General features: G+C 42.9%; 1 protein-coding gene across 1 annotated transcript in view; it reads left to right on the forward strand.

The window, feature by feature from the left end:
• The window catches only part of LOC115114267 (zinc finger protein 236-like), an 86,748-nt gene that overhangs the window by 26,097 nt on the left and 34,434 nt on the right, over positions 1-26,217 (forward strand). Inside the window, exons 9-18 of the mRNA XM_065010894.1 lie at positions 721-898; positions 2,709-2,981; positions 7,238-7,441; positions 7,531-7,663; positions 13,271-13,531; positions 13,824-14,080; positions 18,524-18,625; positions 21,983-22,125; positions 23,376-23,485; positions 25,319-25,470. Coding sequence (XP_064866966.1) covers positions 721-898; positions 2,709-2,981; positions 7,238-7,441; positions 7,531-7,663; positions 13,271-13,531; positions 13,824-14,080; positions 18,524-18,625; positions 21,983-22,125; positions 23,376-23,485; positions 25,319-25,470 — 1,813 coding nt within the window. The remainder of the gene's footprint in view (positions 1-720; positions 899-2,708; positions 2,982-7,237; positions 7,442-7,530; positions 7,664-13,270; positions 13,532-13,823; positions 14,081-18,523; positions 18,626-21,982; positions 22,126-23,375; positions 23,486-25,318; positions 25,471-26,217) is intronic.

Raw genomic sequence — 26,217 nt, forward strand, 5'->3', positions numbered from 1 at the left:
ACTCTGTGTGTGCTCTGTGTCCAGATAGCCTAGGCCTACTGCTGAAATGCGCTGAATTAATTGAGGAACATGATTTCGCAATTCACAACAATGTCATTGGCAATCAAAGTTACTGTGTCGTTACAAAATATCAGTTTCACTTGCTGTGAATTCTTTAAATAGTGGCACAGCGACAATCTTGTTTTGTGAGAACCCTGGCATAGTGACCATATCTTGGTTTTAAACCTGGTTTTGAATGGGAATCAGTTTCTGGCTCACTTTAAATGTCAGACAAGGCTTGGGTTGGACCGGGATCGAATTTTCAGTTTGCTTCTGATGAGAACTTCATTGGGGTCTTGTGTGCAGTCTGGCAGTGAAGTAAATACACTAGGCTTAAGGCTTCTTTGCGACAACCTGTTTGGATAATGTGATATTTTATTTCTTGCAAATCTGCTGCGGCGCATGTTGTGTATTCTGTGGAATTGCATTAGTGCGACATTGGGGTAAAAAGTTGTAATTTCCCTTTTTTGGAGAAATGTGAAGAGTGGGCCCAGGATAGTCCCGGGATCCTGGTTACCGGTGTTAATCCCTAGCGTCATGTAGCCTAGCTCTAATAATGTGATCGAGGCATACAGCACAGTATTATCCAATCATGTGGATGGGAAAAAAAATGTACTAATTCATAGTATTAGTCACAGTTTTTTGTTAAACCCTGTCACCCCTGAACCCACACCCACACAGCAAGCCCTGGAGAACAGTGGGTTGAGCGTGGTTCAGTCCCAGACCAATGGAGCGGCCAGACAGACTCAGAGCCATGCCGCTGAGGGGGCTCTACCTGACAGTAAGAAGTTACCAGGCCAGGACAAAACCGCCAAGAAGGAGAAGAAAAGTATCTTCAAAAAACCTGTACAGATGCCAGGTAGGGTATACCCCAAATAATGTCCATGTGTGCTTGTGTATGTCACCGTCTCTCCGTTCCGTTTCAACTCCCATCAGTTTACTAGCGCGTGAAATGTCCATTGACAATAAACAGGTATATTGCATATAGTGCATTCGGAAAGTATTCAGACCACCTTCCCTTTTACCACATTTTGTGACGTTACAGCCTTATTCTAAAATGGGTTCAATAAATGTTTTTCCTTGTCAATCTACACACAATACCCCATAATGACAAAGCGAAAAAAGGTTTTTAAAAGTCTTTGTAAATGTATTCAGTCCCTTTGCTAGTGGACTCGAAATTGAGCTCGGGTGCATCCTGTTTCCATTGATCATCCTTGAGATGTTTCTACAACTTGATTGGAGTCCACCTGTGGTAAATTCAATTGATTGGACATGATTTGAAAAGTGACTCACCTGTCTATACAAGGTCCCACTGTTGACAGTGCAGGTCAGAGCAAAAACCAAGCCATGAGGCAGAAGGAATTGTCCATAAAGACAGCATTGTGTCGAGGCACAGATCTGGGGAAGGTCTACCAAAAAATGTCTGCAGCATTCAAGGTCCCCAAGAACACAGTGGCCTCCATCATTCTTAAATGGAAGAAGTTTAGAACCACCAAAACTCTTCCTAGAGCGAACCGTATGGTCACTCTGACAGAGTTCCTCTGTGGAGATGGGAGAACCTTCCAGAAGGACAACCATCTCTGCAGCACTCCACCAATCAGGCCTTTATGTTAGAGTGACCAGACGGAAGCCATTCCTCATTAAAAGGCAAATGACAGGCCACTTAGTTTGTCAAAAGGCTCCTAAAGGACTCTCAGACCACGCTAAACAAGATTCTCTGGTCTGATGAAACCAAGATTGAACTCTTTGGCCTGAATGCCAAGCATCAGGTCTGAAGGAAACCTGAAACCATCCCTGCGGGATCGAAGGAAAGATGAAAGGTTCTAGTCAGGGCAGAGGGGAAAATGAACGGTGCAAAATACAGAGAGATCCTTGATAGAAGCCTGCTCCAGAGCGCTCAGGACCTCAGACTGGGGTGAAGGTTCACCTTCCAACAGGACAACGACCCTAAGCACACAGCCAAGACAAAGCAGGAGTGGCTTCAGGACAATTGTCTGAATGTCCTTGAGTGGTCCAGCCGGACTTGAACCCGATCAAACATATCTGGAGAGACCTGAAAATAGCTGTGCAGCAACTCTCCCCATCCAACCTGACAGAGCTTGAGAGGATCTGCAGAGAAGAATGGGAGAAGCTCCCCAAATACAGGTGTGCCAAACCTTTAGCGTCATACCCAGGAAGCCTCAAGGCTGTAATTGCTGCCAAAGGTACTTCTACAAAGTAGTGGGTAAAGGGTCTGATTACTTAAGTAAATGTGATATTTCAGTTTTAATTTTTTAAATAAATTTGCAAAGATTTTTTTTTGCTTTGGCATTATAGGGTTCCAACAATTTAAATCATATTTGAATAAGGCTGTAACATAACAAAATGTGGAAAAAGTCCAGGGGTCTGAATACTTTCCAAATGCACTATATATTGGGAGTTTCAATTGATCCCCAGAATTGATGGAATTTAAGTGTATTTAGTCTCGGCTCTGTGCCTGCTCGCCTCATGTGGGACCAGTGTCGTATCCATTAGGGCACACTATAACAAAACGTTTTGAAACCTAACACTAAAATGAATGTTTGTTATTGGCCAGGTCCAAGGTAGTCTCTCCCTGTTTCAGTCTGTCTTTCTTCCATTTGGTGCTTAATGAACACAACCCATGTCACCTCTTTCCCCCTTCCCCATAGGCTCCATCAGGGAGGAGAACGGCGTGCGGTGGCACAGCTGCCCTTACTGCAGCAAGGAGTTCAAGAAGCCCAGCGACCTGGTGCGCCACGTCCGCATCCACACACACGAGAAGCCCTTCAAGTGCAAGCAGTGCTTCCGCGCCTTTGCCGTCAAGAGCACCCTCACTGCCCACATGAAGACACACACAGGCGTCAAGGCCTTCGAGTGCCAGTGCTGCATGAAGTGCTTCTCCACGTCGGGCAGCAGGAAGGTCCACATGCGCCTACATACAGGTGAGTGATTATTATGGCGTTGTCATTATGGTGTGATATTAGCACCAACTGAGATTTGAACTCAACCATTTTGATTGTATTCATAGATACACATTTGGTTCATTTTCATGCCAGCCAGGTAGGCTATACTCCTGTTGTAAAGATAAGCATTGTGCATAATATGTGTTAATATTAGGAAAGTTGTGAAAAAATATAGTAGAACTAGTCTATATAAAGCTGATGGGATCCTCCTCTATTTAGTAGAGGCCATCACTCTGTTTTCTCACGCAATTGCATAGCCTATAGAAATGTTGATCAACATGGGCTCATGGGCTCTCATGAAGTGTTTGATTAGATTTTCGATTACATTTGCATTGATGTCAGAGTGATTTAGAGGGACAATAGAGTGCTGAGTACCAGTCAGTTAGCAAGTTTGGTAGGTTACTATCAGCATCATCAGAGCTTGGAGGAGCCTAATTATCGTGACTAAACGGTTATGTGGAATTTGACTGCCTTCATGACTCGTGACCACCGGTAATACGGTCACCGCAACAGCCCTCCTCGTATTCGAGCAGTGAATATCAAAGATTCAACCACAAAGACCAGGGACGTTTTTCAATGCCTTGCAAAGAAGGGCACATATTGGTCAATGGGTAAAACCCTTTGAGCATGGTGAAGTTATTAATTACATGTTGGATGGTGTATCAATACACCCAGTCACTACAAAGATACAGGGATCAAATCAAACTTTATTTGTCTCATGTTCCGAATACAACCTTACCGTGAAATGCTTACTTACAAGCCCTTAACCAATAGTGCAGTTCAAGAAGAGTTAAGAAAATATTTACCAAATAAACTAAAGTAAAAAATAATACAAAGTAATACAATAAAATAACAATAACAAGGCTATATACAGGGGCACCGGTACCGAGTCAGTGTGCGGGGGTACAGGTTAGTTGAGGTTATTTGTACATGTTGGTAGGGGTGAAGTGACTATACATAGATAATGAACAGCGAGTAGCAGAAGTGTACAAAACAAATGGATGGGAAGGGGGGGGGGGGGGTGTCAATGTAAATAGTCCGGGTGGCTATTTAATTAATTGTTCAGCAGTCTTATGGTTTGGGGGTAGAAGCTGTTAAGGAGCCTTTTGTTCCTAGACTTACTTAGCGCTCCGGTTCCGTTTGCCGTGAAGTAGCAGAGAAAACAGTCTTTGACTTAGGTGACTGGAGTCTTTGACAATTTTTTGGGCCTTCCTCTGACACCGCCTAGTTTATAGGTCCTGGATGGCAGGAAGCTTGGCCCCAGTGATATACTGGGCTGTACGCACTACCCTCTGTAGCGCCTTGCGGTCAGATGCCGAGCAGTTGCCATACCAGGAGGTGATGCAACTGGTCAGGATGCTCTCGATGGTGCAGCTGTATAACTTTTTGAGGATCTGTGGACCCATGCCAAATCTGTTCAGTCTGCTGAGGGGGAATAGGTTTAGTCGTGCCCTCTTCACGACTGTCTTGGTGTGTTTGGACCATGATAGTTCGTTGGTGATGTGGACACCAAGGAACTTGAAACTCTCGACCCGCTCCACTACAGCCCTGTCGATGTTAATGGGGGCCTGTTCGGCCCGCCTTTTCCTGTAATCCATGATCAGCTCCTTTGACTTGCTCACGTTGAGGGAGACGATGTTGTCCTGGCACCACACTGCCAGTTCTCTGACCTCCCTATAGGCTGTCCGCAATGTTGTCGTCAGCAAACGTAATGATGGTGGTGGTGGAGAGCATTCCAAGACGCGTGAAAGCTGTGATTGAAAATCAGGCTTATTCCACCAAATATTGATTTCTGAACTCTTCCTAAGTTAAAACGTTAGTATTGTGTTGTATAAAAATGGTTATGAACTTTATTTTCTTTGCATTATTCGAGGTCTGACAACACTGCATCTTTTTTGTTATTTTGACTAGTTGTCATTTTCTGCAAATAATGCTCTAAATGACAATATTTTTTATTTGGAATTTGGAGAAATGTTGTCAGTAGTTTATAGAATAAAACAAACATTTCCATTTTACCCAAACACTTACCTACAGTTGAAGTTGGAAGTTTACATACACCTTAGTCAAATACATTTAAAATCAGTTTTTCACAATTCCTGACATTTAATCCTTGTAAAAATCAATCGCTTTAAATTTAAGAATGTGAGATGTCAGAATAATAGCAGAGAGAATGATTTATTTCAGCTTTCATTTATTTCATCACATTCCCAGTGGGTCAGAAGTTTACATACACTCAATTGGTATTTCGCAGCATTGCCTTTAAATTGTTTAACTTGGGTCAAATGTTTCGGGTAGTCTTCCACAAGCTTCCCACAATAAGTTGTGTGTAATTTGGCCCATTCCTCCTGACAGAGCTGGTGTAACTGAGTCAGGTTTGTAGACCTCCTTGCTTGCACACACTTTTTCAGTTCTGCCCACAAATCTTCTATAGGATTGAGGTAAGGGCTTTGTGATGGCCACTCCAATACTTTGACTTTGTTGTCCTCAAGCCATTTTGCCACAACTTTGTAAGTATGCTTGGGGTCATTGTCCATTTGGAAGACCCAATGGAAGACCCGATGTATTTTGTGAAGTGCACCAGTCCCTCCTGCAGTAAAGCACCCTCACAACATGATGCTGCCACCCCCGTGCTTCACGGTTGGGATGGTGTTCTTCGGCTTGCAACACTCCCCCTTTTTCTTCCAAACATAACGATGGTCATTATCGCCAAACAGTTCTATTTTTGTTTCATCAGACCAGAGTACATTTCTCCAAAAAGTATGATCTTTGTCCCAATGTGCAGTTGCAAACCGTAGTCTGTCTTTTTTATGGCGGATTTGGAGCAGTGGCTTCTTCCTTGTTGAGTGGCCTTTCAGGTTATGTCAATATAGGACTCGTTTTACTGTGGATATAGATACTTTTGTACCTGTTTCCTCCTGCATCTTCACCTTTTCCTTTGCTATTGTTCTGGGATTTGCACTTTTCGCACCAAAGTTCGTTCATCTCTAGGAGACAGAATGCTTCTCCTTCGTGAGCGGTATGACGGCTGCGTGGTCCCATGGTGTTTATTTTTGCGTACTACTATTGTTTGTACAGATGAACGTGGTACCTTCAGGCGTTTGGAAATTGCTCCCAAGGATGAACCAGACTTGTGGACCAGACTTGTGGAGGTCTTGGCTGATTTCTTTTGATTTTCCCATGATGTCAAGTGAAGAGGCACTGAGTTTGAAGGTAGGCCTTGAAGTACATCCACAGGTACACCTCCAATTGACTCAAATTATGTTAATTAGCCTATCAGAAGCTTCTAAAGCTATACATAATTTTCTGGAATTTTCCCAGCTGTTTAAAGGCACAGTCAACTTAGTGTATGTACATTTCTGACCCACTGGAATTGTGATACAGTGAAATACTGTCTGTTAACAATTGTTGGAAAAATGACTTGTGTCATGCGCAAAGTAGATGTCCTTAACCGACTTGCCAAAACTATAGTTTAACAAGAAATTTGTGGAGTGGTTGAAAAAACTACCTAAGTGTATGTAAACTTCTGACATCAACTGTATAAATAATAAAACCAGAGAAACCGATCATTTTGCAGTGGTCTCTTAATTTTTTCCAGAGTAGTATTATGACAACATTTTTGGACTTCGGTGAAGTTCTTTTCAGTTGTTCGGGCAGCTGGAGTCAAGCGAGTCTACGCCCCTTTGTCTGTGATTGGTCATTGGTCATTGTCATTCAAAGAGATGACTCGTTTTCATGCAACAAAAAAATATAGGAAAATACTGCACCAAACATTCTAGTTAGATGTAAAATTGAGCGATTTAAGATCTCTTCGGCAAAAACTTAAAAATGAATGACAACTCTAGAAATCTATCTTAGATTAATTCTGACTATTCGGAGGAATCGTATACTGGCTATGGCGTCTCAAAATGGACAAACAGTACTATAGCCGCTTGAAAAAGAAAAGTGAAGGTCTTTAAAGCGAGTATGAGAGTACAGTAGTTCGGCTAGTTGCTGAAAACTTTAGGCGTTGGCGTTCCACAGGATTCTTTTGATTTTATGTCATCTCTCAGGAGACATTGGTACTTTAAATCGATTTCGGCCTACTCAACATGATACTGTTTAAGTATGTATTTTCTCTAGTGTGTCTCTTGATTAAACTGACATGAATACATTTCCATTTCAAAACTGATGCAGTTTGTTCTCGTTATTGTTATTTCATTCTACGTGCTAACTGAGGCGAATGTTCTTGTTGTCAGGTGTGCGTCCGTTCCCGTGCCCTCACTGTGACAAGATCTTCCGTACGTCGGGCCACAGAAAAACGCACATCGCCTCCCACTTCAAGAGCCTGCAGCAGAAGAAGCACAAGTTCCCACGCAAAATCCACAGAACCAAGGTGTCCAAGAGCAACCTACCTCTGCCTGATATCCCCCTGCAAGAGCCCATACTCATCACGGACCTCGGTAACGCATGCATGCTCGCTCGCTCCCTCACATTCACGCATGCACACACATACGCACGCACTTTGTTCATATTGTCCCCTCCTCCCCAGGTCTCATCCAGTCCCAGAACCCTCGCCTGGTCTTTCAGACATACCTGGAGATGGTGGACAATGATCGGCCATACAAGTGTCCTTGCTGTAACAAGGCCTATAAGAAATCCAGCCACCTCAAGCAGCACGTTAGGTACAGCTATCCTCTATACGCACTCACGTACACACACACACACACACACAGTTTGTATTCACATGTATTCCTTTAGAAATATCATCCTCTCTGAAGCAGCCGACATATACCAGTGAATGTATTTCTGATACAGTGCATGGATATATAGTAGTGAGAGGAAGTTATATATTTCGCCTCAGTTTAGATCCTCTTGTACCTTGTCACTGGGATAAGCCTGCTGTAGCATGTCAGACAGCTGCTGAGCTGCCGTTATCAGTGGAGTTAGAGTCCACCCCTGTGGCTTAGGGGCATTAGCTCCTCATTTGATGCGAGAGGGATGAGCCGGGCTGAGCAGAGCCCGGGGATGGACAAGGAGGCAGGGGGAGGAGGGCTCAGCACATGGCAGAGGGTTTGAGCCACTGGCAGACACATGGGTTCAAGTAGTATTTGTTTTCTTTCAAATACTTTGAGGGTTTTATTGAGCCTGCCTAGAGTGCTAGGCAAACTTGATCAAGCGCAGTTAAAGTACAGTATATACATTACCGTTCATAAGTTGCAAAATGAATAGGAAATTTAGTCAAGATGTTGACAAGGTTATAAATAATTATTTTTAATTGAAATAATAATTGTGTCCTTCAAACTTTGTTTTTGTCAAAGAGTCCTCCATTTGGAGCAATTACAGCCTTGTAGACCTTTGGCATTCTAGTTGTCAATTTGTTGAGATAATCTGAAGAGATTTCACCCCATGCTTCCTGAAGCACCTCCCACAAGTTGGGTTGGCTCGATGGGCACTTCTACGGTCCATCTGCTCCCACAACAGCTCCATAGGGTTGCGATCCGGTGACTGTGCTGGCCATTCCATTATAGACAGAATACCAGATGACTGCTTCTTCCATAAATAGTTCTTGCATAGTTTTGAGCTGTGCTTTGGTTCATTGCCCAGTTGTAGGAAGAATTTGACTCCAATTAAGCGCCGTCCACAGGGTATGCAAAATGGAGCGATAGCCTTCCTTCTTAAAGATCCATTTTACCCGGTACAAATCTCCCACTTTACCTCAACCAAGCACCCCCAGACCATCACATTGCCTCCACCATGCTTGACAGATGACATCAAGCACTCCTCTAGCAACTTTTCATTTTTTTATGCGTCTCACCAATGTTGTTCTTTGTGATCTGAACACCTCAAACTTAGATTAGTCTGTCCATAACACTTTTTCCCCCAGTCTTCCTCTGTCCAGTTTCTGTGTTCTTAATCTTTATTTTTATTGGCCAGTCTGAGATATGGCTTTTTCTTTGCAACCCTGCCTAGAACGCCAGCATCCTGGAGTCGCATCTTCACTGGTTAACGTTGTTTTGCGGGTACTATTTAATGAAGCTGCCAGTTGAGGACTTGTAAGGCATCTGTTTCTCAAACTGTGCACCAGGGCTTCCCACTCCTCTTTCTATTCTGGTTAGAGACAGTTTGCTCTTCTGTGAAGGGAGTAGTACACAGCGCTGTATGAGTTTCTTGGCAATTTCTCGCATGGAATAGCCTTCATTTCTCAAAACAAGAATACACTGACGAGTTTCAGAATAAAGTTATTTGTTTCTGGCCACAAATGCTGATACTCCAGATACTCAACTAGTCTAAAGAAGGCCAGTTTTATTGCTTCTTTAAATCAGCACAACAGTTTTCAGCTGTGCTAACATAATTGCAAAAGTGTTTTCTAATGATTAATTAGCCTTTTTTTAAATTATGAACTTCGATTGGCTAACACAACATGCCATTGGAACACAGGAGTGATGGTTGCTCATAATGGGCCTCTGTACGCGTGTGTAGATATTCCTTAAAAAATCTGCAGTTTCCAGCTACAATAGTCATTTACAAAATTAACAATATCTACACTGTTTTTCTGATCAATTTGACGTTATTTTAATGGACAATTTTCTTTGCTTTTCTTTCAAAAACAAGGACATTTCTAAGTGACCCCAAACTTTTGAACGGTAGTATATACAAAAGTACTTGGATTCCCCTTCAAATTTGTGTATTCAGCCACACCCATTGCCCATGACTTTCAACGTGGCACCGTCATAGAATGCCACCTTTACAACAAGTCAGTTTGTCAAATTTCTATCCTGCTAGAGCTGCCTCAGTCAACCGTGAGTGCGGTTATTGTGAAGTGGAAATGTCTCGGCGCCGCGAAGTGGTAGGCCATACAAGCTCACAGAACGTGAGTACGGAGTGCTGAAGCGCATACCGCATCAAAAATTGTCTGTCCTCGGTTGCAACACTCACTACAAAGTTTCAAACTGCCTCTAGAAGCAACGTCAGCACAATCATTGTTAGTCGGGAGCTTCATGAAATGGGTTTCCATGGCCGCACAGTGGCACACAAGCCTAAGATTACTATGCTAAGGCCGAGCATCGACTGGAGTGGTGTAAAGCTTGCCGCCATTGGAGAAGTGGAAACGCGTTCTCTGGAGTGATGAATCACACTTCACAATCTGGCAGTCCGACGGACAAATCTGGGTTGGCGGATGCCAGGAGAACGCTACCTGCCCCAATGCATAGTGCCAACTGTAAAGTTTGGTGGAGGAGGAATAATGGTCTGGGCTCCTTAGTTCCGTTGAAGGGAAATCTTAACGCTACAGCATACAATTACATTTTAGACGATTCTGCTCTTCCAACTTTATGGCAACAGTTTGGGGAAGGCCCGTTCCTGTTTTTGCATGACAATAACCCTGTGCACAAAGCGAGGTCCATACAGATGGTTTGTCGAGATCAGTGTGGAATAACTTGACTGGCCTGCACGGAGCCCTAACCTCAACCTCATCGAACATCTTTGGGATGAATTGGACCACGGACTGCGAGCCAGGCCTAATCGGCCAACATCACTAATGCTCACTAATGCTCTGGTGGCTTAATGGAAGCAAGTCCCCGCAGCAATGTTCCAACATCTAGTGGAAAGCCTTCCCAGAAGAGTAGAGGCTGTTTTGGCAGCAATAATTTTGCAATTAGATGTTAAACTAGCAGGTGTACACATACTTTTGGTCATGTAGTGTATTTAAAGTATAGAAAACAAATACAATTTGAACCCAGGTCTGGCTAATGTCTACTGTCTATGCCCTGTGGGCCTGGTTTATGATAGGACAGGCCAGTTAGAGAGGAAAACATGTACAGAGGGAAACGATTTGAAGGGATTTACGGACAGAGAGGGGGAGAGAAATATTCAGATGTGGGGTGGCAGGTAGCCTAGTGGATAAGAGCGTTGGGCCAGTAACCACAACAGTAATTGCTCCTGTAAGTCGCTCTGGATAAGAGCGTCTGCTAAATGACTAAAATGTGTGACAGGCCATTTTATTTTGTCTGGTTTAATCTCCAGGTTGTTGTCAGGAATAACGTGTAATGTCACAGTGATGGATAGGTCTTATTTTTGTTTTCAGTAGCCTAAGTCATTACAGGTCCATTAACTAGCAAATGTATCTGGAAAATGTCATCCCGCCATTTACCACAGGAACAAAATCCCTCTACAATGAGTATTGCATTCAGTTTCTGAGTTTTTTTCTTAGGATGAGAAAAATGGGAGATTGAAGTTTGGGGCTCCAAGGAGTAATTGGCAAGCGATATTCATTGATTCTCTCAAGATGTCGTTTTGCCCTTTGGGCTGACACATCGAATCTTCTCCTTTTACTGAAATGTTTCTTCGTTTCACTACTGTGGGGAAAATAAAAAAGTAACAGCCTATTTAATAAAGGTCACAGTCTCGATAAACAAGGAAACAAAAGTTGACCTTAATGTTAATATAATATAATATAAAACCTTAATAACGACGTTGCCTTCGCTGCTCTGCTCAGCCTATCTGAGATTGATGTTCTGTATTCCCTCCTGTCTGTTTACTTTAGACCTAGGACCGAGCCCAAGTCAAAACTCTGTCACATTATACTGATAAACGTGTTCCTCAGAGGGAATTGACTGCATACACCAATCATAACGTATAATGCTTACTGTTTTTTTTTTTTTGGATTTGCAAGTTCGAGTCCCTTGACATGTATAGAACTATTTATTCTCCCTAATTTGAGCCATTGACTAAGACCATAACACACCCAGTCATAACATCACCTGTCATAACATTACATTCATAACATTCTACTCTACCCAGGGTTGATATGCAAAGTGTTTGTGATATGACCAGAGGGAGATTCTTGCGGATCAAAACGTTGTCAGTAAAGGTGGTCTTTGGGAGCATATTCAGTGTGAGGGCCTTTCTGTTCTTGTGATGATACAGTGCATTTGGAAAGTATTCAGACCCCTTGACTTTCTCCACATTTTGTTACCTTACAGCCTTATTTTAAAATGGATTTAATTGTTTTTCCCCCTCATCAATCTACACACAAAACTTCATAATGACAAAGCAAAATGTATAAAACATTGTCAGTAATTTTTGCAAATGTATAAAAAAAAAAATAATATCACACTTTACTCAGTACTTTGTTGAATCCCCTTTGGCAGCGATTACAGCCTCGAGTCTTCTTGAGTCTTTTTGGGTATGACGCCACAAGCTTGGCACACCTGTATTTGGGGAGTTTCTCCCATTCTTCTCTGCAGATCCTCTCAAGCTCTGTCAGGTTGGATGGAGAGCATCACTGCACAGCTATTTTCAGGTGTCTCCAGAGATGTTCAAGTCCGGGCTCTGGCTGGGCCACTCAAGTACATTGAAACTTGTCCCGAAGCCTCCTGTGTTGTCTTGGTTGTGGGCTTAGGGTCGTTGTCCTGTTGGAAGGCGAACCTTCGCCCCAGTCTGAGGTCCTGAGTGCTCTGGAGCAGGTTTTCATCTCTGTACTTTGCTCTGTTCATCTTTCCCTCGGTCCCGACTAGTCTCCCAGTCCCTGCCGTTGAAAAACATCCCCACAGCATGATGGTGCCACCACCATGCTTCACTGTAGGTATGGTGCCAGGTTTCCTCCAGACGTGATGCTTGGCATTCACTCCAATGAATATAATCTTGGTTTCATCAGACCAGAGAATCTTGTTTCTCGTGGTCTGAGAGTCCTTATTAAGGTGCCTTCTACTGAGGAGAGGCTTCTGTTGGGCCACTCTACTATAAAAGTCTGATTGGTGGAGTGCTGCAGAGATGGTTGTCCTTCTGGAAGGTTCCCCCATCTCCACAGAGGAACTCTGGAGTTCTGTCAGAGTGACCATCAAGTTCTTGGTCACCTCCCTGACCAAGGCCCTTTTCAGTTTGGCTGGGCGGCCAGCTCTAGGAAGATCTTAGTGGTTCCAAACTTCTTCCATTTAAGGATGATGGAGGCCACTGTGTTCTTGGGGACCTTCAATGCTGCTGACATTTTTTGGTACCCTTCCCCAGATCTGTGCCACGACGCAATCCTGTCTCGGAGGTCTACTGACAATTCCTTTCGACCTCATGGCTTGGTTTTTGCTCTGACATGCACTGTCAACTGTGGGACCTTATATAGACAGGTGTGTTCCTTTCCAAATTATGTAGATTGAGGATATATACACATTTTTTGTAATCAATTTTAGAATAAGGCTGTAGCATAATAAAATGTGTATAAAGTCTTGGGGTCTGAATACTTTCTGAATGCACGGTCTGTCTCATGATATTAACATTGTTCGGTCATCTTCCATCAGGTCTCACACGGGAGAGAGGCCGTACAAGTGTGTCCAGTGCAGTAAGGGCTTTGCCTCCTCGGGGGTGCTGAAGGCCCACATCCGGACCCACTCGGGCCTCAAGGCCTACAAGTGCCTGATTTGTGACACCACGTTCACCACCAGCGGCAGCCTGCGCCGCCATATGACCACTCACAGCGACATGCGGCCCTACATGTGCCCTTACTGCCAGAAGACCTTCAAGTCCTCACCCAACTGCAGGAAGCACATGAAGACCCACAGGTTAGTAATGCTCATGTGTTGTCCGGCACAGAGTTGTTTCAGGTCATGTGATCTGACCAGGTGGAAAAAGTAAAAACTGAAAACCATTAATACTGGCTTGCTAAGTGGCTAGCACTGCGTCGCTCTCCCAATTTGGTTTTTGTTACATTGCTGAAATTTGTGTGAAATCGAATCTTTCTCAACTCTAAATCTCTAGATGTCAAATCTTTCCATAAGAAATGGCTGATTTCTGTTTGTTTTGTAGGTCAAAGTAGTAAACAACCTGAATCCACCTCCTCATTCCCCCTCCCAGGTATGAGTTGGCCCAGCAGCTCCACCAACAGCAGAACCCGGAGCCCTCGCCGCTGGACGACCCCATGGATGGCACCACCGTGACCCACGACCTGCAGGTGGAGCTGGAGGACGGCACCCTACAGCAGGAGGCTCCTCCCACGGTGGGCTCGGAGCAGCAGGGCATGCTGGAACTGGGCCAGACGCAGGTGGTGGACGGCGGCCAACAGGTGTCACTGGAGACCCAGCTGAGTGACCAGCCCCTGGGACAGGAAGAGGGTAAGAGTGTCAGCATGTTAGAAGGCATCAGTTTAGACAAGGCACAGACTCACTGGTCTTGAACACGTAAAACATAGTTATTAGTGACGCATGGTGATTGCCACATCAATGATTCTGTGCAGTCTGAACATAGTCTTTTCATGTCGATGACAATCATGCCACAACTTTATAGGCCTGCTGCCACATCAATGGGGTCAATTTCACACCATGTGTATTGAATTCAAAATGAAATAAATCGTGAACATGAAAAATAAAGTTGACAATGTAAACATTGTATTTTCGAGAACGGGTGAAGTAATGTATGTTGAAATCAAAAACCAAACAATTGAAAGCAAAATGTATATAATTGTAAATTAAAATAAGACATCAAAATGCACAAACTTGTAAGCAAATAATTTAAAAGCGAGAGCAAAACTATGACAAATGCTAAAAAAATATATTTGAAAACATTTGCAAAAATCCTTTTCGGTAAAACTTTCCCAGCAACCAATCCTATTGAATACATTTTTCCTACACTCTTGCCAGCATGTACTACCTTTTGGTTACGCTACTCATATCTCTACTTTTGATGTCTGTTTCTTTGCTTTCACTGCCAGTCTTTTTGATTGCGAGTTTTGTCATTATTAGAGGGAGGCGTAGACAATGAGTCTCTATTGGTCCGCTAGTTTTTCTCATTTGTCACAGAGTCTTGCTCTTGCTTTGAAGTTAGTTGCTTACAAGTTTTTGGATTTAGCTTTTTGATGTGTTATTTTTGTTTACAATTCTATACATTTTGCTTTCAATTGTTTGGCTTTTTGATTTCAACATCAATTATTTCCCCCCGTCCTTGAAAATATGTTTACATTCTCAACTTTATTTTTCATCTTCACGATTTATTTTATTTTGAATTCAAATCATATGGTGTGAAATTGACCCCGTACACATCCCTCTAACTTTCATTGGGGGATCCACGTAGTTCTATGTTGGCTGTACAGTGGATGATGCGAACAAAGTGATCCACCCCTAGAAGGTGTCTGAACCCTTCCCAACATCAACAGACACTTCTACAGAGATACTCTTGCTCTCCACCCGTCTCTCTTGACCTTAGACTGTATTTTTCATTTGGCCAGTCTACACGGCAAGGTGTTTCATGTTCAGGGACAATGGTTCGCTACAACTGTGTTAGCAAATAAAGCAAGGAACTGTTGAATATGGAATCTTATTCATATTTTGAACATCAATATCTTTCTAAACGGCACTCCTTTAAGAGGGCAAAGGGCACAAATCTGGGTTTCTAAACGGGCACTCATCTTGTCCGTCTGTGTAACTCCTCCATCTCTCTCTTCCTTCCTCCACTCCAAATAGTAAGTCCATTTATTTCACTTTTTATCTGTCCCTTACTCAAACTCTATTTCCATCCCAACGCTGGATCTTCAGAAACATTCTCTTTTCTTATTGGTGCCTTTCTTGGAATTGTTATTCCAATGGGTTTTTCTATACAATGAGTTTTTGGATTGCGTCTCGTTATGATTCATGGTGTGTGGCTGACGGAACCACGTCCTTGACCTTGTAGCTTTTAACATTTTAAAACCATTCCAACATATGCTATATTTAACCTCAGCAGAGAGAGAGAAGAGCATAGCACAACAAATGAAACTGGGCCAGAGGTCAAGCTTCAATCCTCATTAAAATTGTTACATTACCCGTTCAACCTCACGAGTTCACGGTGAGTAAAAGAAAAGAGACCTGAAAGAGGGGAAAAAATTAACTTATCCTAGCTTTACCATTGTACATGATTTAGATTAGTATTTGTCCTCTCAGCCTTCAATCAAGTCCTTTTTAGAGCTATCGCTTAAGACCGTAACGTTTGTAAAAGAAAGAAAAGGCTTAAATGCATGAGCTAACCCCTGACCCAATCACAGAGAGAACAGATAACCTCTTGATTTGATTCACTGATGCCTATGGAGTCAAAAGATCATTTTAAAAATTGTGTGTGTGTGTATATATATATATATATACATACACACACACACACACACACACACACACACACTAACGCTCAAACGTTTGGGGTCACTTAGGAATTTCCTTGTTTTTTAAAGAAAAGCAACAAAAAAATGTCAATTTAAAATAACATCAAATTGATCCGAAATAAAGTGTAGACATTGTTAATGTTGTAAATGACTATTGTAGCTGGAAACGGCAGATTTTTTATGGAATATCTACATAGGCGTATAGAGGCCCATTATCAGCAACCATCACTCCTGTGTTCCAATGGCACGTTATGTTAGCTAATCCAAGTTTATCATTTTAAAAGGCTAATTGATCATTAGAAAACCCTTTTGCAATTATGTTAGCACAGCTGAAAACTGTTGTCCTGATTAAGGAAGCAATAAAACTGGCTTTTAGACAAGTTGAGTATCTGGAGCATCAGCATTTGTGGGTTCGATTACAGGCTCACTCACACTAGCCAGAAACCAAGACCTTAAAAGATAAAAGATCCCAGAATTTTTCCATACGCACGAAAAGCTTATTTCTCTCAATTTTTGTGCAATAAAAAGGCTAATAAAAGGCTACAATGTGCCGTGTTGTCACACGACGCCACAGATGACTCAAAATGGTTGTGTTTATATTTTTGTTCAGTGTAATATATACAGGTATTTTCCAAAATAATGGAAACACTTGAGTAAATGAGGTATACAAAGTATATTGAAAGCTTGTGCATCCACACAGGTGTGGTTTCTGAGTTAATTAAGCAATTAGCATCCCATCATGCTCAGGGTAATGTATAAAAATGCCCAGTTGCCCATTATTTTGGTTACCATGACCAGAAGATGAGATTTCAGTGACTTTGAAAGAGGGGTCTGAAAGAAGCATTGGGGGTTTAAAGGGTGTGTCAGTCTCCAGATCTCAACCCAATTGAACACTTATGGGAGATTCTGGAGTGGCGCCTGAGACTGCATCAACACAACTCCAAATGATGGAATTTATTGTGGAAGAATGGTGTCGCATCCCTCCAATAGAGTTCCAGACACTTGTAGAATATAAGCCAAGGTACCCTGATGCTGTTTTTGCGGCTCGTGGTTGCCCAACATCCTATTAAGACACTTTATGTTGGTCTTAACTTTTTCTTTTTTTTGCAGTTACCTGTACAGGTGAACCTTCGAACTACAAAATTGCCTTGTCATATCATGTTTGCCTCAGTTAAACGCCAAACAACAGTCGACATAGAGAGGCTGTTTGAGTCTACAGGAAAGTCTCTAAAGTATTTTTTTTCTCCATCTCAGATTGGGTAGGATAGTATTCTTGGTCTCTGCAGTCCCACAAAGGGCTCTTGTCAAAGGTAGTGCACTATATAGGGAATAGGGAGCCACTTGGAATGCAGTCTAAGTATCACAGTGTGACAGTGATTGGGCCTGGGGAGCTTTAGGCGGATCAAAGGTCAGCAAACTGGAATCAGGTTGGTACTCCAGAGGACAGGTCGCCTGTCTGTCTTCAAGAAAGGTCACTATTGTCAGTGGCAGTCTTTTTGCCATTCAAAAAACTAGAGGGCAAACGAAAATGGAGACTTGATTAGTGACCTTTCTCTCTAGACTCTCAATCTCAACTTTCAAAAAATATGTTCATATGACGTTCATTTTGCCAGGATAGACCATGGGTGTTAGAAACCTCTGTTCCGAGGGTAATCCTGATTGCCATCTATAAGGTTTGAATTGAAACACTGTGCACGGTAGAACTGGCCGAATAAAAACCATCTAAGATACATAGTCTATAATTCCTCTCAGTACAAAGTACAAAGAAAAACTGGACTTGCTCTACGTGAAGCATCTCTAGTTCTCCAGTGCTTTGTGCTTGACATTTAGCCTGGGGTCCAAAGACCGAGAGTAAATTAAAGATGAACTCCAATTTGACGACTGAAACCTGAGTTGCTCTCTTGTAGCTGTCTGCGTGCTTTATATATATTTCCACATTATGAGGTTGGAATAATAGTGTGAAAATGATGATAATGACCTTCTAGTGTAAGAGCTGTTTGAGAAGAACGCCTGAACTTTCTACCTATTTTGGTGGGAGGGAGTTTTTGCCTTCCATGTTGACATCACCATGCGATAAATTAGTTAGAGCAATAAGAAAGAGTTCCAAACCTCTCTGCTGATAAGTGCCCATTTTTTGTTTCCCCCTCCCCACTCAAATCACTCCCACACAGTCCTAGCAAAATGTTTTTTTGTTTTTTTTCTTGCTCGAGAAATGTTTCTTTGCTATAAGAAGCTACAGTATTTTGGGGTTTTGTTTCTTTCTGACCATTTTCATTGAAAAAAAAATCACAGTAAATATTTGATGTTGAGACAAAGGTCCAATGCAGCCGTTTTTAAGTGAGTCGTAATACTTTGGTCTTTAATTTACAGTCTACCCAGACTAACCTGCTTTGTTCCTCTGTCTTCTTATCTTTCCCCCTCTTGACTCCAGACACCTTTGTGACTACCCAGCATGCTCTGCCTCAGAATATTAGCCAGTTTGAGACACAGACACTCCCGCAGCCTGGCTTTGACCAGCAAACACTTACTCAAGGTAACTCATGCACGTACACACACAAACACACACTGCATGGTAGTGCCATACAAACCTTTCTCTCGGTACATTTAACAATGTCTGTGAGTTAACCCGGGGTAAATTATGCACTGGCACACACATACACGCGTTGGCAGCCCGTGGGCTGTCTCAATCCAGTGTAATGGACAAACGCCATGGTTGCCTCTGACCTCTGGCTGAGAAGAGCCCATTTACAGCGAGGACTGTCAGAAAGCATCTGCTTGGCACATCAGATGTAACATTTTCACAATGGGTAGCCTAACCTTTTGTCTCCGTAACGATTGCATCCAGCCTCTATTGCCCACAGCAATATGCTCTCCCCCTCCTACAGAGGTGCATCAAACACTAGAACACGTTCTCTTTCGACAGGTTTCCTGCCACATCCAAGGCCTCCCTATACACTCTGTATAGTTTTGATAAAGTAAAAAGTTTGATGTCATAAATAAACCCGAGACCGACAGCAGGGAGGATATTGATGTGTGTGTGTGTGTGTTTCTCGTGAGCATGTGTGTGGCACTCCACCAGGTGGACTTCTACACATTTACTCTCCTCTCTTGTTCTTTTCAAGAAGGAAAGCAAGGAATTATTAGAGGAATCCGGGTACTTCTCTCTGCCGTCTGCCAGCATTTTAACGAACCGTGTCCGTTCATTAATATCAGTGAGTGGAGCTTTAATGAAGGACTGTGTGCTTCAGCGAGTCCCCTAATTTGCACCCGAAGACAATCCGACTGGTGGCACAGGAAGTTTCCTGCACAGTCTTTGTCCACACGCACGCACAGACTGGCGGCATGGGCTCTCTGGAAGCATCAGTTTGTTAATGGCGCGTTGTAGGAGGATGAGCCATTGCGATCCTTAATTAGCTTTTGAGGAACTTTTCCAATCACACTTTTAGCCATGTTTGCAGTAAGTCATTAATTAATGTCCTCCTCCTAATTTGGCAAAGGCTCTAACCTCTAGCCAGATATCCAGATGTACAGGGTTAACTCATTTCGTGCTGTGGTGCATCTCCTGTTGGGAAGTGTGAGGTTTATCCTTAATAGGCTTTTCAAATCCACTTCTATCTCTGTAATCAATTAATCTATTCTAAGGTTCAAGTTGTGTACCAGTGGAGACTTGTGGTGGGAGAAATCAGAGGACAGGTTCCTGGAATTAAAATGATTGGAATGGTATCAAACACATTTATTCCCTTACAGGCATGACAATGAGCCCGTCCTTTAAATTCAAGCTTCCACGTGTATACGGTGCATGTGGAAAGTATTCAGACCCCTTGACTTTTTCCACATTTTGTTACATTACAGCCTTATTCGAAAATGGATTAAATATTTGTTTCCCCTCATCAATCTACACACAATACCCCATAATGACAAAGCAAAAACAGGTTTTTAGACATTTTTGTAAATATATTATCAGTAAAAACTGAAATATCACTGTTACATAAGTATTCAAATCCTCTCTAGCTCTGTCAGGTTGGCTGGGATGCGGCATCGCTGCACAGCTATTTTCAGTTTTTTTCAGAGATCGGGTTCAAGTCTGGGCTCTTGCTGGCTCACTCAAGGACATTCAGAGACTTGTCCCGAAGCCACTCTTGCGTTGTCTTGGCTGTGTGCTTAGGATTGTTGTCCTGTTCGAAGGTGAACCTTCACCCCAGTCTGAGGTCCTGAGCTCTCTGGAGCAGGATTCTATCAAGGATCTCTCTGTAATTTGCGGAGTTCATTTTTCCCTAGATCCTAACTAGTCTCCCAGTCTTTGCCGCTGAAAAACTTCCCCACAGCATGATTCTGCCACCACCATGCTTCACCGTAGGGATGGTGCCATGTTTCCTCCAGAGTTGATGCTTGGCATTCAGGCCAAAGAGTTCAATCTTGGTTTCATCAGACCAGAGCATCTTGTTTCTCATGGTCTGAGAGTCCTTTAGGAGCATTTTGGCAAACTCCAAGCGGGCTGTCATGTAACTTTTACTGAGGAGTGGTTATCGTGGCCTGATTGGTGGAGTACTGCAAAGATGGTTGTCCTTCTGGAAGGTTCTCCCATCTCCACAGTGGAGCTCTGTCAGATTGACCATCGGGTTCTTGTAAGATGTGGATGTCGATTAAGGCAGCCCCACGCACCTCTCTGAGGGCTTGGGTTAAATGTGGAAGACATATTTCAGTTGAAGGCATTCAGTTGTACAACTGACTAGGTATCCCCTTTTCTCCTCCGATTGCTCAGTTTGCCGGGTGGTCAGCTCTGATTTAATTTTTTTAATTTAACCTTTATTTAACTATGCAAGTCAGTTAAGAACAAATTCTTATTTACAATGACAGCCTACCCCGGCCAAACCCTCCCCTAACCCGGACAACGCTGGGGAAATTGTGCGGCACCCTATGGGACTCCTGATCACGGCCGGTTGTGATATGGGATCGAACCCGGGTCTGTAGTGACACCTCTAGCACTGCGATGCACTGCCTTAGACCGCTGCACCACTCGGTCCCCAAAAGAAGAGTCTTGGTGGTTCTAAACTTCATCCATTTAAGAATGATGGAGGCCACTGTGTTGCTGGGGACCTTCAATGCTGCAGAATTGGTTTGGTACCGTTCCCCAGATCTATGTCTCGACACTGATGTCTGCGCTCTAAGGACAATTCCTTTGACCTCATGGCTTGGTTTTTGCTCTGACGTGCACTGTCAACTGTGGGACCTTATATAGATAGGTCCAGTCAATTGAATTTCCCACAGAAGGACTCCAATCAAGTTGTAGAAACATCTCAAGGATGATCAATGCAAACGGGAAGCACCTGAGCTCAATTTTGAGTCTCGTAGCAAAGGGTCTGAATAGTTAAGTAAATTAGCAAAAATGTCTAAAAAACAGATTTTGCTTTGTCATTATGAGGTCATTATGAGGTGTAGATTGATGATAGTGTGTAGATTGATGAGGATTTTTTAAGTGTATTTTGTTTTTATTAATAGGGGCGGCAGGTAGCCTAGTGGTTAGAGCTTTGGGCCAGTAACTGAAAGGTTGCTGGATCGAATCCCCAAGCTGACAAGGTAAAAATCTGTCGTTCTGCCCCATGAACAAGGCAGTTATCCCTCTGTTCCCCGGTAGGCCGTCATTGTAAATAAGAATTTGTTCTTAACCTTTATTTAACTAGGCAAGTCAGTTTAAGTCAAACATGAATAATAATAATAATACATTCGAATAAGGCGTAACAAAATGTGGAAAAAGTCAAGTGGTCTGAATACTTTCTGAATTCACTGTACACCCTCCTTTAGAGTTGCTAGGGTCCCTTAAGTTCTCATACAGGGTTAACCCTTTGTATGCTGTAGTGCTGACTGTATCCCCTTTTGTGTCCTCGTGCAGGTTTCACCATCACCGCGGACGGCTATGCCCAGGCCCAGTTCTCCACGGTGCAGCAGCTACAGGACTCCAGCACCCTGGAGTCTCAGGCCCTCTCCTCCAGCTACCACCCCCAGAACCTGCTCCATGTGCCCAGCCAAGAGGTGGTGAGTCCAGCACCGTCAGCCTCTGACCGCCACACCTTCCACGGGGGGCTTCCATCTCACCATCATAGCGTGGCATTGGCTCTATGTAGAGAGTAGGGTTGTAAAACTTCCCCAAAGTTCTCAGTAAACCCTCCCATAGGGATTTCTGAAAAACACAGGGACTTTGGGAAATTAAATGTTATTTATCTCACGTGTCGAATACAACTGGCGCCGACTTGACAGTGGAATGGTTGCTTACAAACTTTCCCCAACGATTTAGAGTTTTACAAAATTATAATACATCTAAAATTAACTAACACAAAATAAATAAAATACACAAGAGGGGAGCTATATACAGGGAGTACCAGATCAATGTGCAGGTGTACTTGAGGTAGATATATACATGAAGGCAGGGTAAAGTGACTAGGCACCCGGATAGATAATAATAAGGTATTTGAGGTAGATATATACATGAAGGCAGGGTAAAGTGACTAGGCATCAGGATAGATAATAATAAGGTATTTGAGGTAGATATATACATGAAGGCAGGGTAAAGTGACTAGGCATCAGGATAGATAATAATAAGGTACTTGAGGTAGATATGTATATGAAGGCAGGATAAAGTGACTAGGCATCAGGGTAGATATGTACATGAAGGCAGGGTAAAGTGACTAGGCATCAGGATAGATAATAATAAGGTATTTGAGGTAGATATATACATGAAGGCAGGGTAAAGTGACTAGGCATCAGGATAGATAATAATAAGGTACTTGAGGTAGATATATACATGAAGGCAGGGTAAAGTGACTTGGCATCTGGATAGATAATAATAGACGTAAAATAAAGAGCAGAGTAGCAGCAGCAAATGATGTGTCTGAAAGTCTGTGTAATGTGTGTGCGTGTGTGGTGTTTGAGTGAGGGATTTGCATGGGAGTGACAGTGCAGTGTGTGATTGTATGTATGTATATGGTGTTATTATACAAAGTCTAGTGTGTGTGCGTAGGGTTAGTGCAGATAGTTTGGGTACCATTTAATGAACTATTTAGCAGTCTGGCTATTTAGCAGACATATGGCTTGGGGATAGAAGCTGTCTCAGAGCCTGTTTTGCCACCCTAATTTAGCAGGTGTTCTATCAAGCCGTAAACGGCTGAATTAATTGTATCCTTAAGTAGCCCATTCAAATAGACTATATAGCATATTGTCAAGAATATTTTGCATTCAGTGATTAATCACAATGCAGTTAATTAATGGTTGCTTATATTTCTGTTTAGACGAGTGGCCTGCTCCAGGAGACTAGCCAAGGAGACCTCCAGCTGTCCGACCAGACGCAAGACTACCAAGACCCAGAAGACAGCGAGGACAACAGCAAGAGGGCTTACAGGTGTGTGTGTGTGTGTCTGTATGTACACGTGTGTGTGTGTCTGCATGCGTATGTGTGCGGTGTGGCTCGGTTGGTAGCGCATGGTGATGGCAATAGTTGTGGGTTCGATTCCCACGGGGACCAGTACTAAAATAAAAGGTATGAAAAACGTATGCGCTCACTGCGGTGAGTCGTTTTGGATAAGAGCCTCTGATAAATGACTAAAATGTAAATGTGTGTGAGCAAGCGAGACCGAGCCCTATAACTTTCGGCAAGTAATAGATACATTTACTTTCTGTCATTGTTTGAGGTTCCCGGCTCGTCTGCAGATAACACTGTTTAGCACCTTTATCAACAGTTGTGCTCTAGGGCTGTAAACAGCATTAGCAGTCGACACCGAGGAATGCAAAGCTATGATAACACTATCAGAATTGCACCTCCGTTGCTGTCATTGTCCCCTGATACCGTGACCATTTTGAGAGCGACACATAAATCATATTCGGGTCTTTTTAGAATCAAGCTGTTTTTTAATCTACCACCGCACAACACTCCCGCTCATATAGTCAAGTCTTTGTCTCCTTCTTTCTAAAGCCGTTTGTTAAGTTCCTCGAAGCCCCACTACCGCTAGCTTTCAATTTGTTTATTTAGAATTTGCGCAATGAAATAACTGTGTCCCAAATGGCACCCTATTCCCTATCTAGTGCACTACTTTTGACCAGGGCCCATATGTTGCCATTTGGGAAGCAGACAACGAGTTTAACTCTGCTAGCTTCCTGTCTGTAAAGGTGACTGTGGCAGCTTGTTGCTACAAGCTTTTTTGTTTTGTGCGTCAGATGCCTGTGGAGGTGACGGCGGCAGCCTGTGTTGCTACAAGCTCTTAGTTTTCCAGCTAACGTGTGCGTCAGATGTAGGCGGAGGACACCAGCCACTGATGTTGTTGCGTTGTGGAAGCAGAGAGTGGGACGGCAAGGGGACTGAGTAATGCATCATGCTTTGATTCAGCTTTGCCTCTGTTGTTCCCCATGGCACTCAGAACGGATGCAACACAAATAAATAATAAATCCCTACCACGTCAGCACACCATGCATTATTAGTGCCGGTCTAGGCTGAAACGACTAGCGGGATAGACAAAACAAGAGAAAGGACGACCTAGATAGATATGGGAAGGGAATGTGTATTTGAGATTGTGAACTACTGAACCTTCTCCTTCAGATACGACACGGCTGTAAATCGAGACTATGGTTTTAGCAGTGAGAAAAGAGTGTAGTGTCTGGAATGGTGTGACTTCAGTTTGGGTGTAAATGCTCTGTATGGAGTCCTGTATATGTATCAAAATTAGACTCCACATTCTGTTTAGATAAGTATACACATACATTCACATATCTATCCAACGCAGACATAGTGGAGGAGCTTCAACACATAACTCACAATTAACTCACACCTTCCAAACAGAAAGCGCAAACAGATGCCATCGGGCTGAGTTAGTGACCTTTCCAAAGAAAAGTTTGGTTTTCAATTATTCCACTCTTCACAAAAAGTCTGATGTACTTTCATAAACCTCAACTTGCTTTGTGAATCGGTGGTGGAACTTTGAAATGATTCCTGTTGTCGGTATTGTTAACTGATGGTTTGTGACTTTTGATAGGAGCTTTATTGATACACATCTCATTGACAGAAACAGACCGTCTCTGTTACATCATGGTTGTGTTCATTAGGGCACGCAATGGAAAATGTTTTGCAACAGACCAAATGTAGTGTTTTCTTTTGGTGGTCAGTTAGTCCCTCCGTGTTTTAGCCTGTTTTCTTCAGTTTGAGTCCTAATGAACACGACCTGTGTGTTTTGATTCCCCCCAGGTGCACCATGTGTAATAAACCTTTTAAGAAGTCCAGCCATCTGAAGCAACACGTGCGCTCCCACACCGGGGAGAAACCCTACTGCTGCAACATTTGTGGCCGATGCTTTGTCTCAGCAGGGGTCCTCAAGTCCCACCTCAACACACACACAGGTAAGAACAGTGTACCTCAACACTGCATGCATAGTTAAAATAGCACGCTATTGATCTCACCAACCCAGACTCACGCCTCTCGTGGGACAAGCAAAGTGCTTCATTTGACGAATTCTGTTCGTTCACGTGCGACCGTCAAATATCGATTTCATAATTGTTTCTCTCTCGTGGCTGTGCAGCTGGGTTGTGGAGAGAAATGACATAATACTATAGCCACAAATGCTTTGGGATACCCAGTGGTGTAAAAATACTTTAAAATACTACTTAATTCATTTTTTGGGGTATTTGTATTCTTTTGTTGTTGTATTTTACCCCCGATCTTGTCTCATCGCTGCAACTCCCCATCAGGCCCAGGTAGCGAAGGTTGAGTCATGCGTCCTCTGAAACATGACCCGCCAAATCTAACTGCCTGTAGCTCAGGACCTGAAGCAAGGATATGCATATTATCGATATCATTTAAAAGGAAACACTTTGACGTTTGTGGAAATGTGAAATGAATGTAGGAGAATATAACACATTAGATCTGGTAAAAGATAATACAAAGAAAAAAACATGTTATTTTGTAAAAAATTAAAAAAAAATTAAAAAATGGTTCCATCTTTGAAATGCAAGAGAAAGGCCATTATCTGACTTAGGACTCTAGGTGAAATTTAGAGTTTGGCCACTAGATGGCTGCAGTGTGTGTGCAAAACTGTAGACTGATCCAATAAACCATTGCATTTCTGTTCAAAATGTTGTATCAAGTCT

Source organism: Oncorhynchus nerka, linkage group LG3, assembly GCF_034236695.1.
Source record: "Oncorhynchus nerka isolate Pitt River linkage group LG3, Oner_Uvic_2.0, whole genome shotgun sequence".
Taxonomy (NCBI): domain Eukaryota; kingdom Metazoa; phylum Chordata; class Actinopteri; order Salmoniformes; family Salmonidae; genus Oncorhynchus; species Oncorhynchus nerka.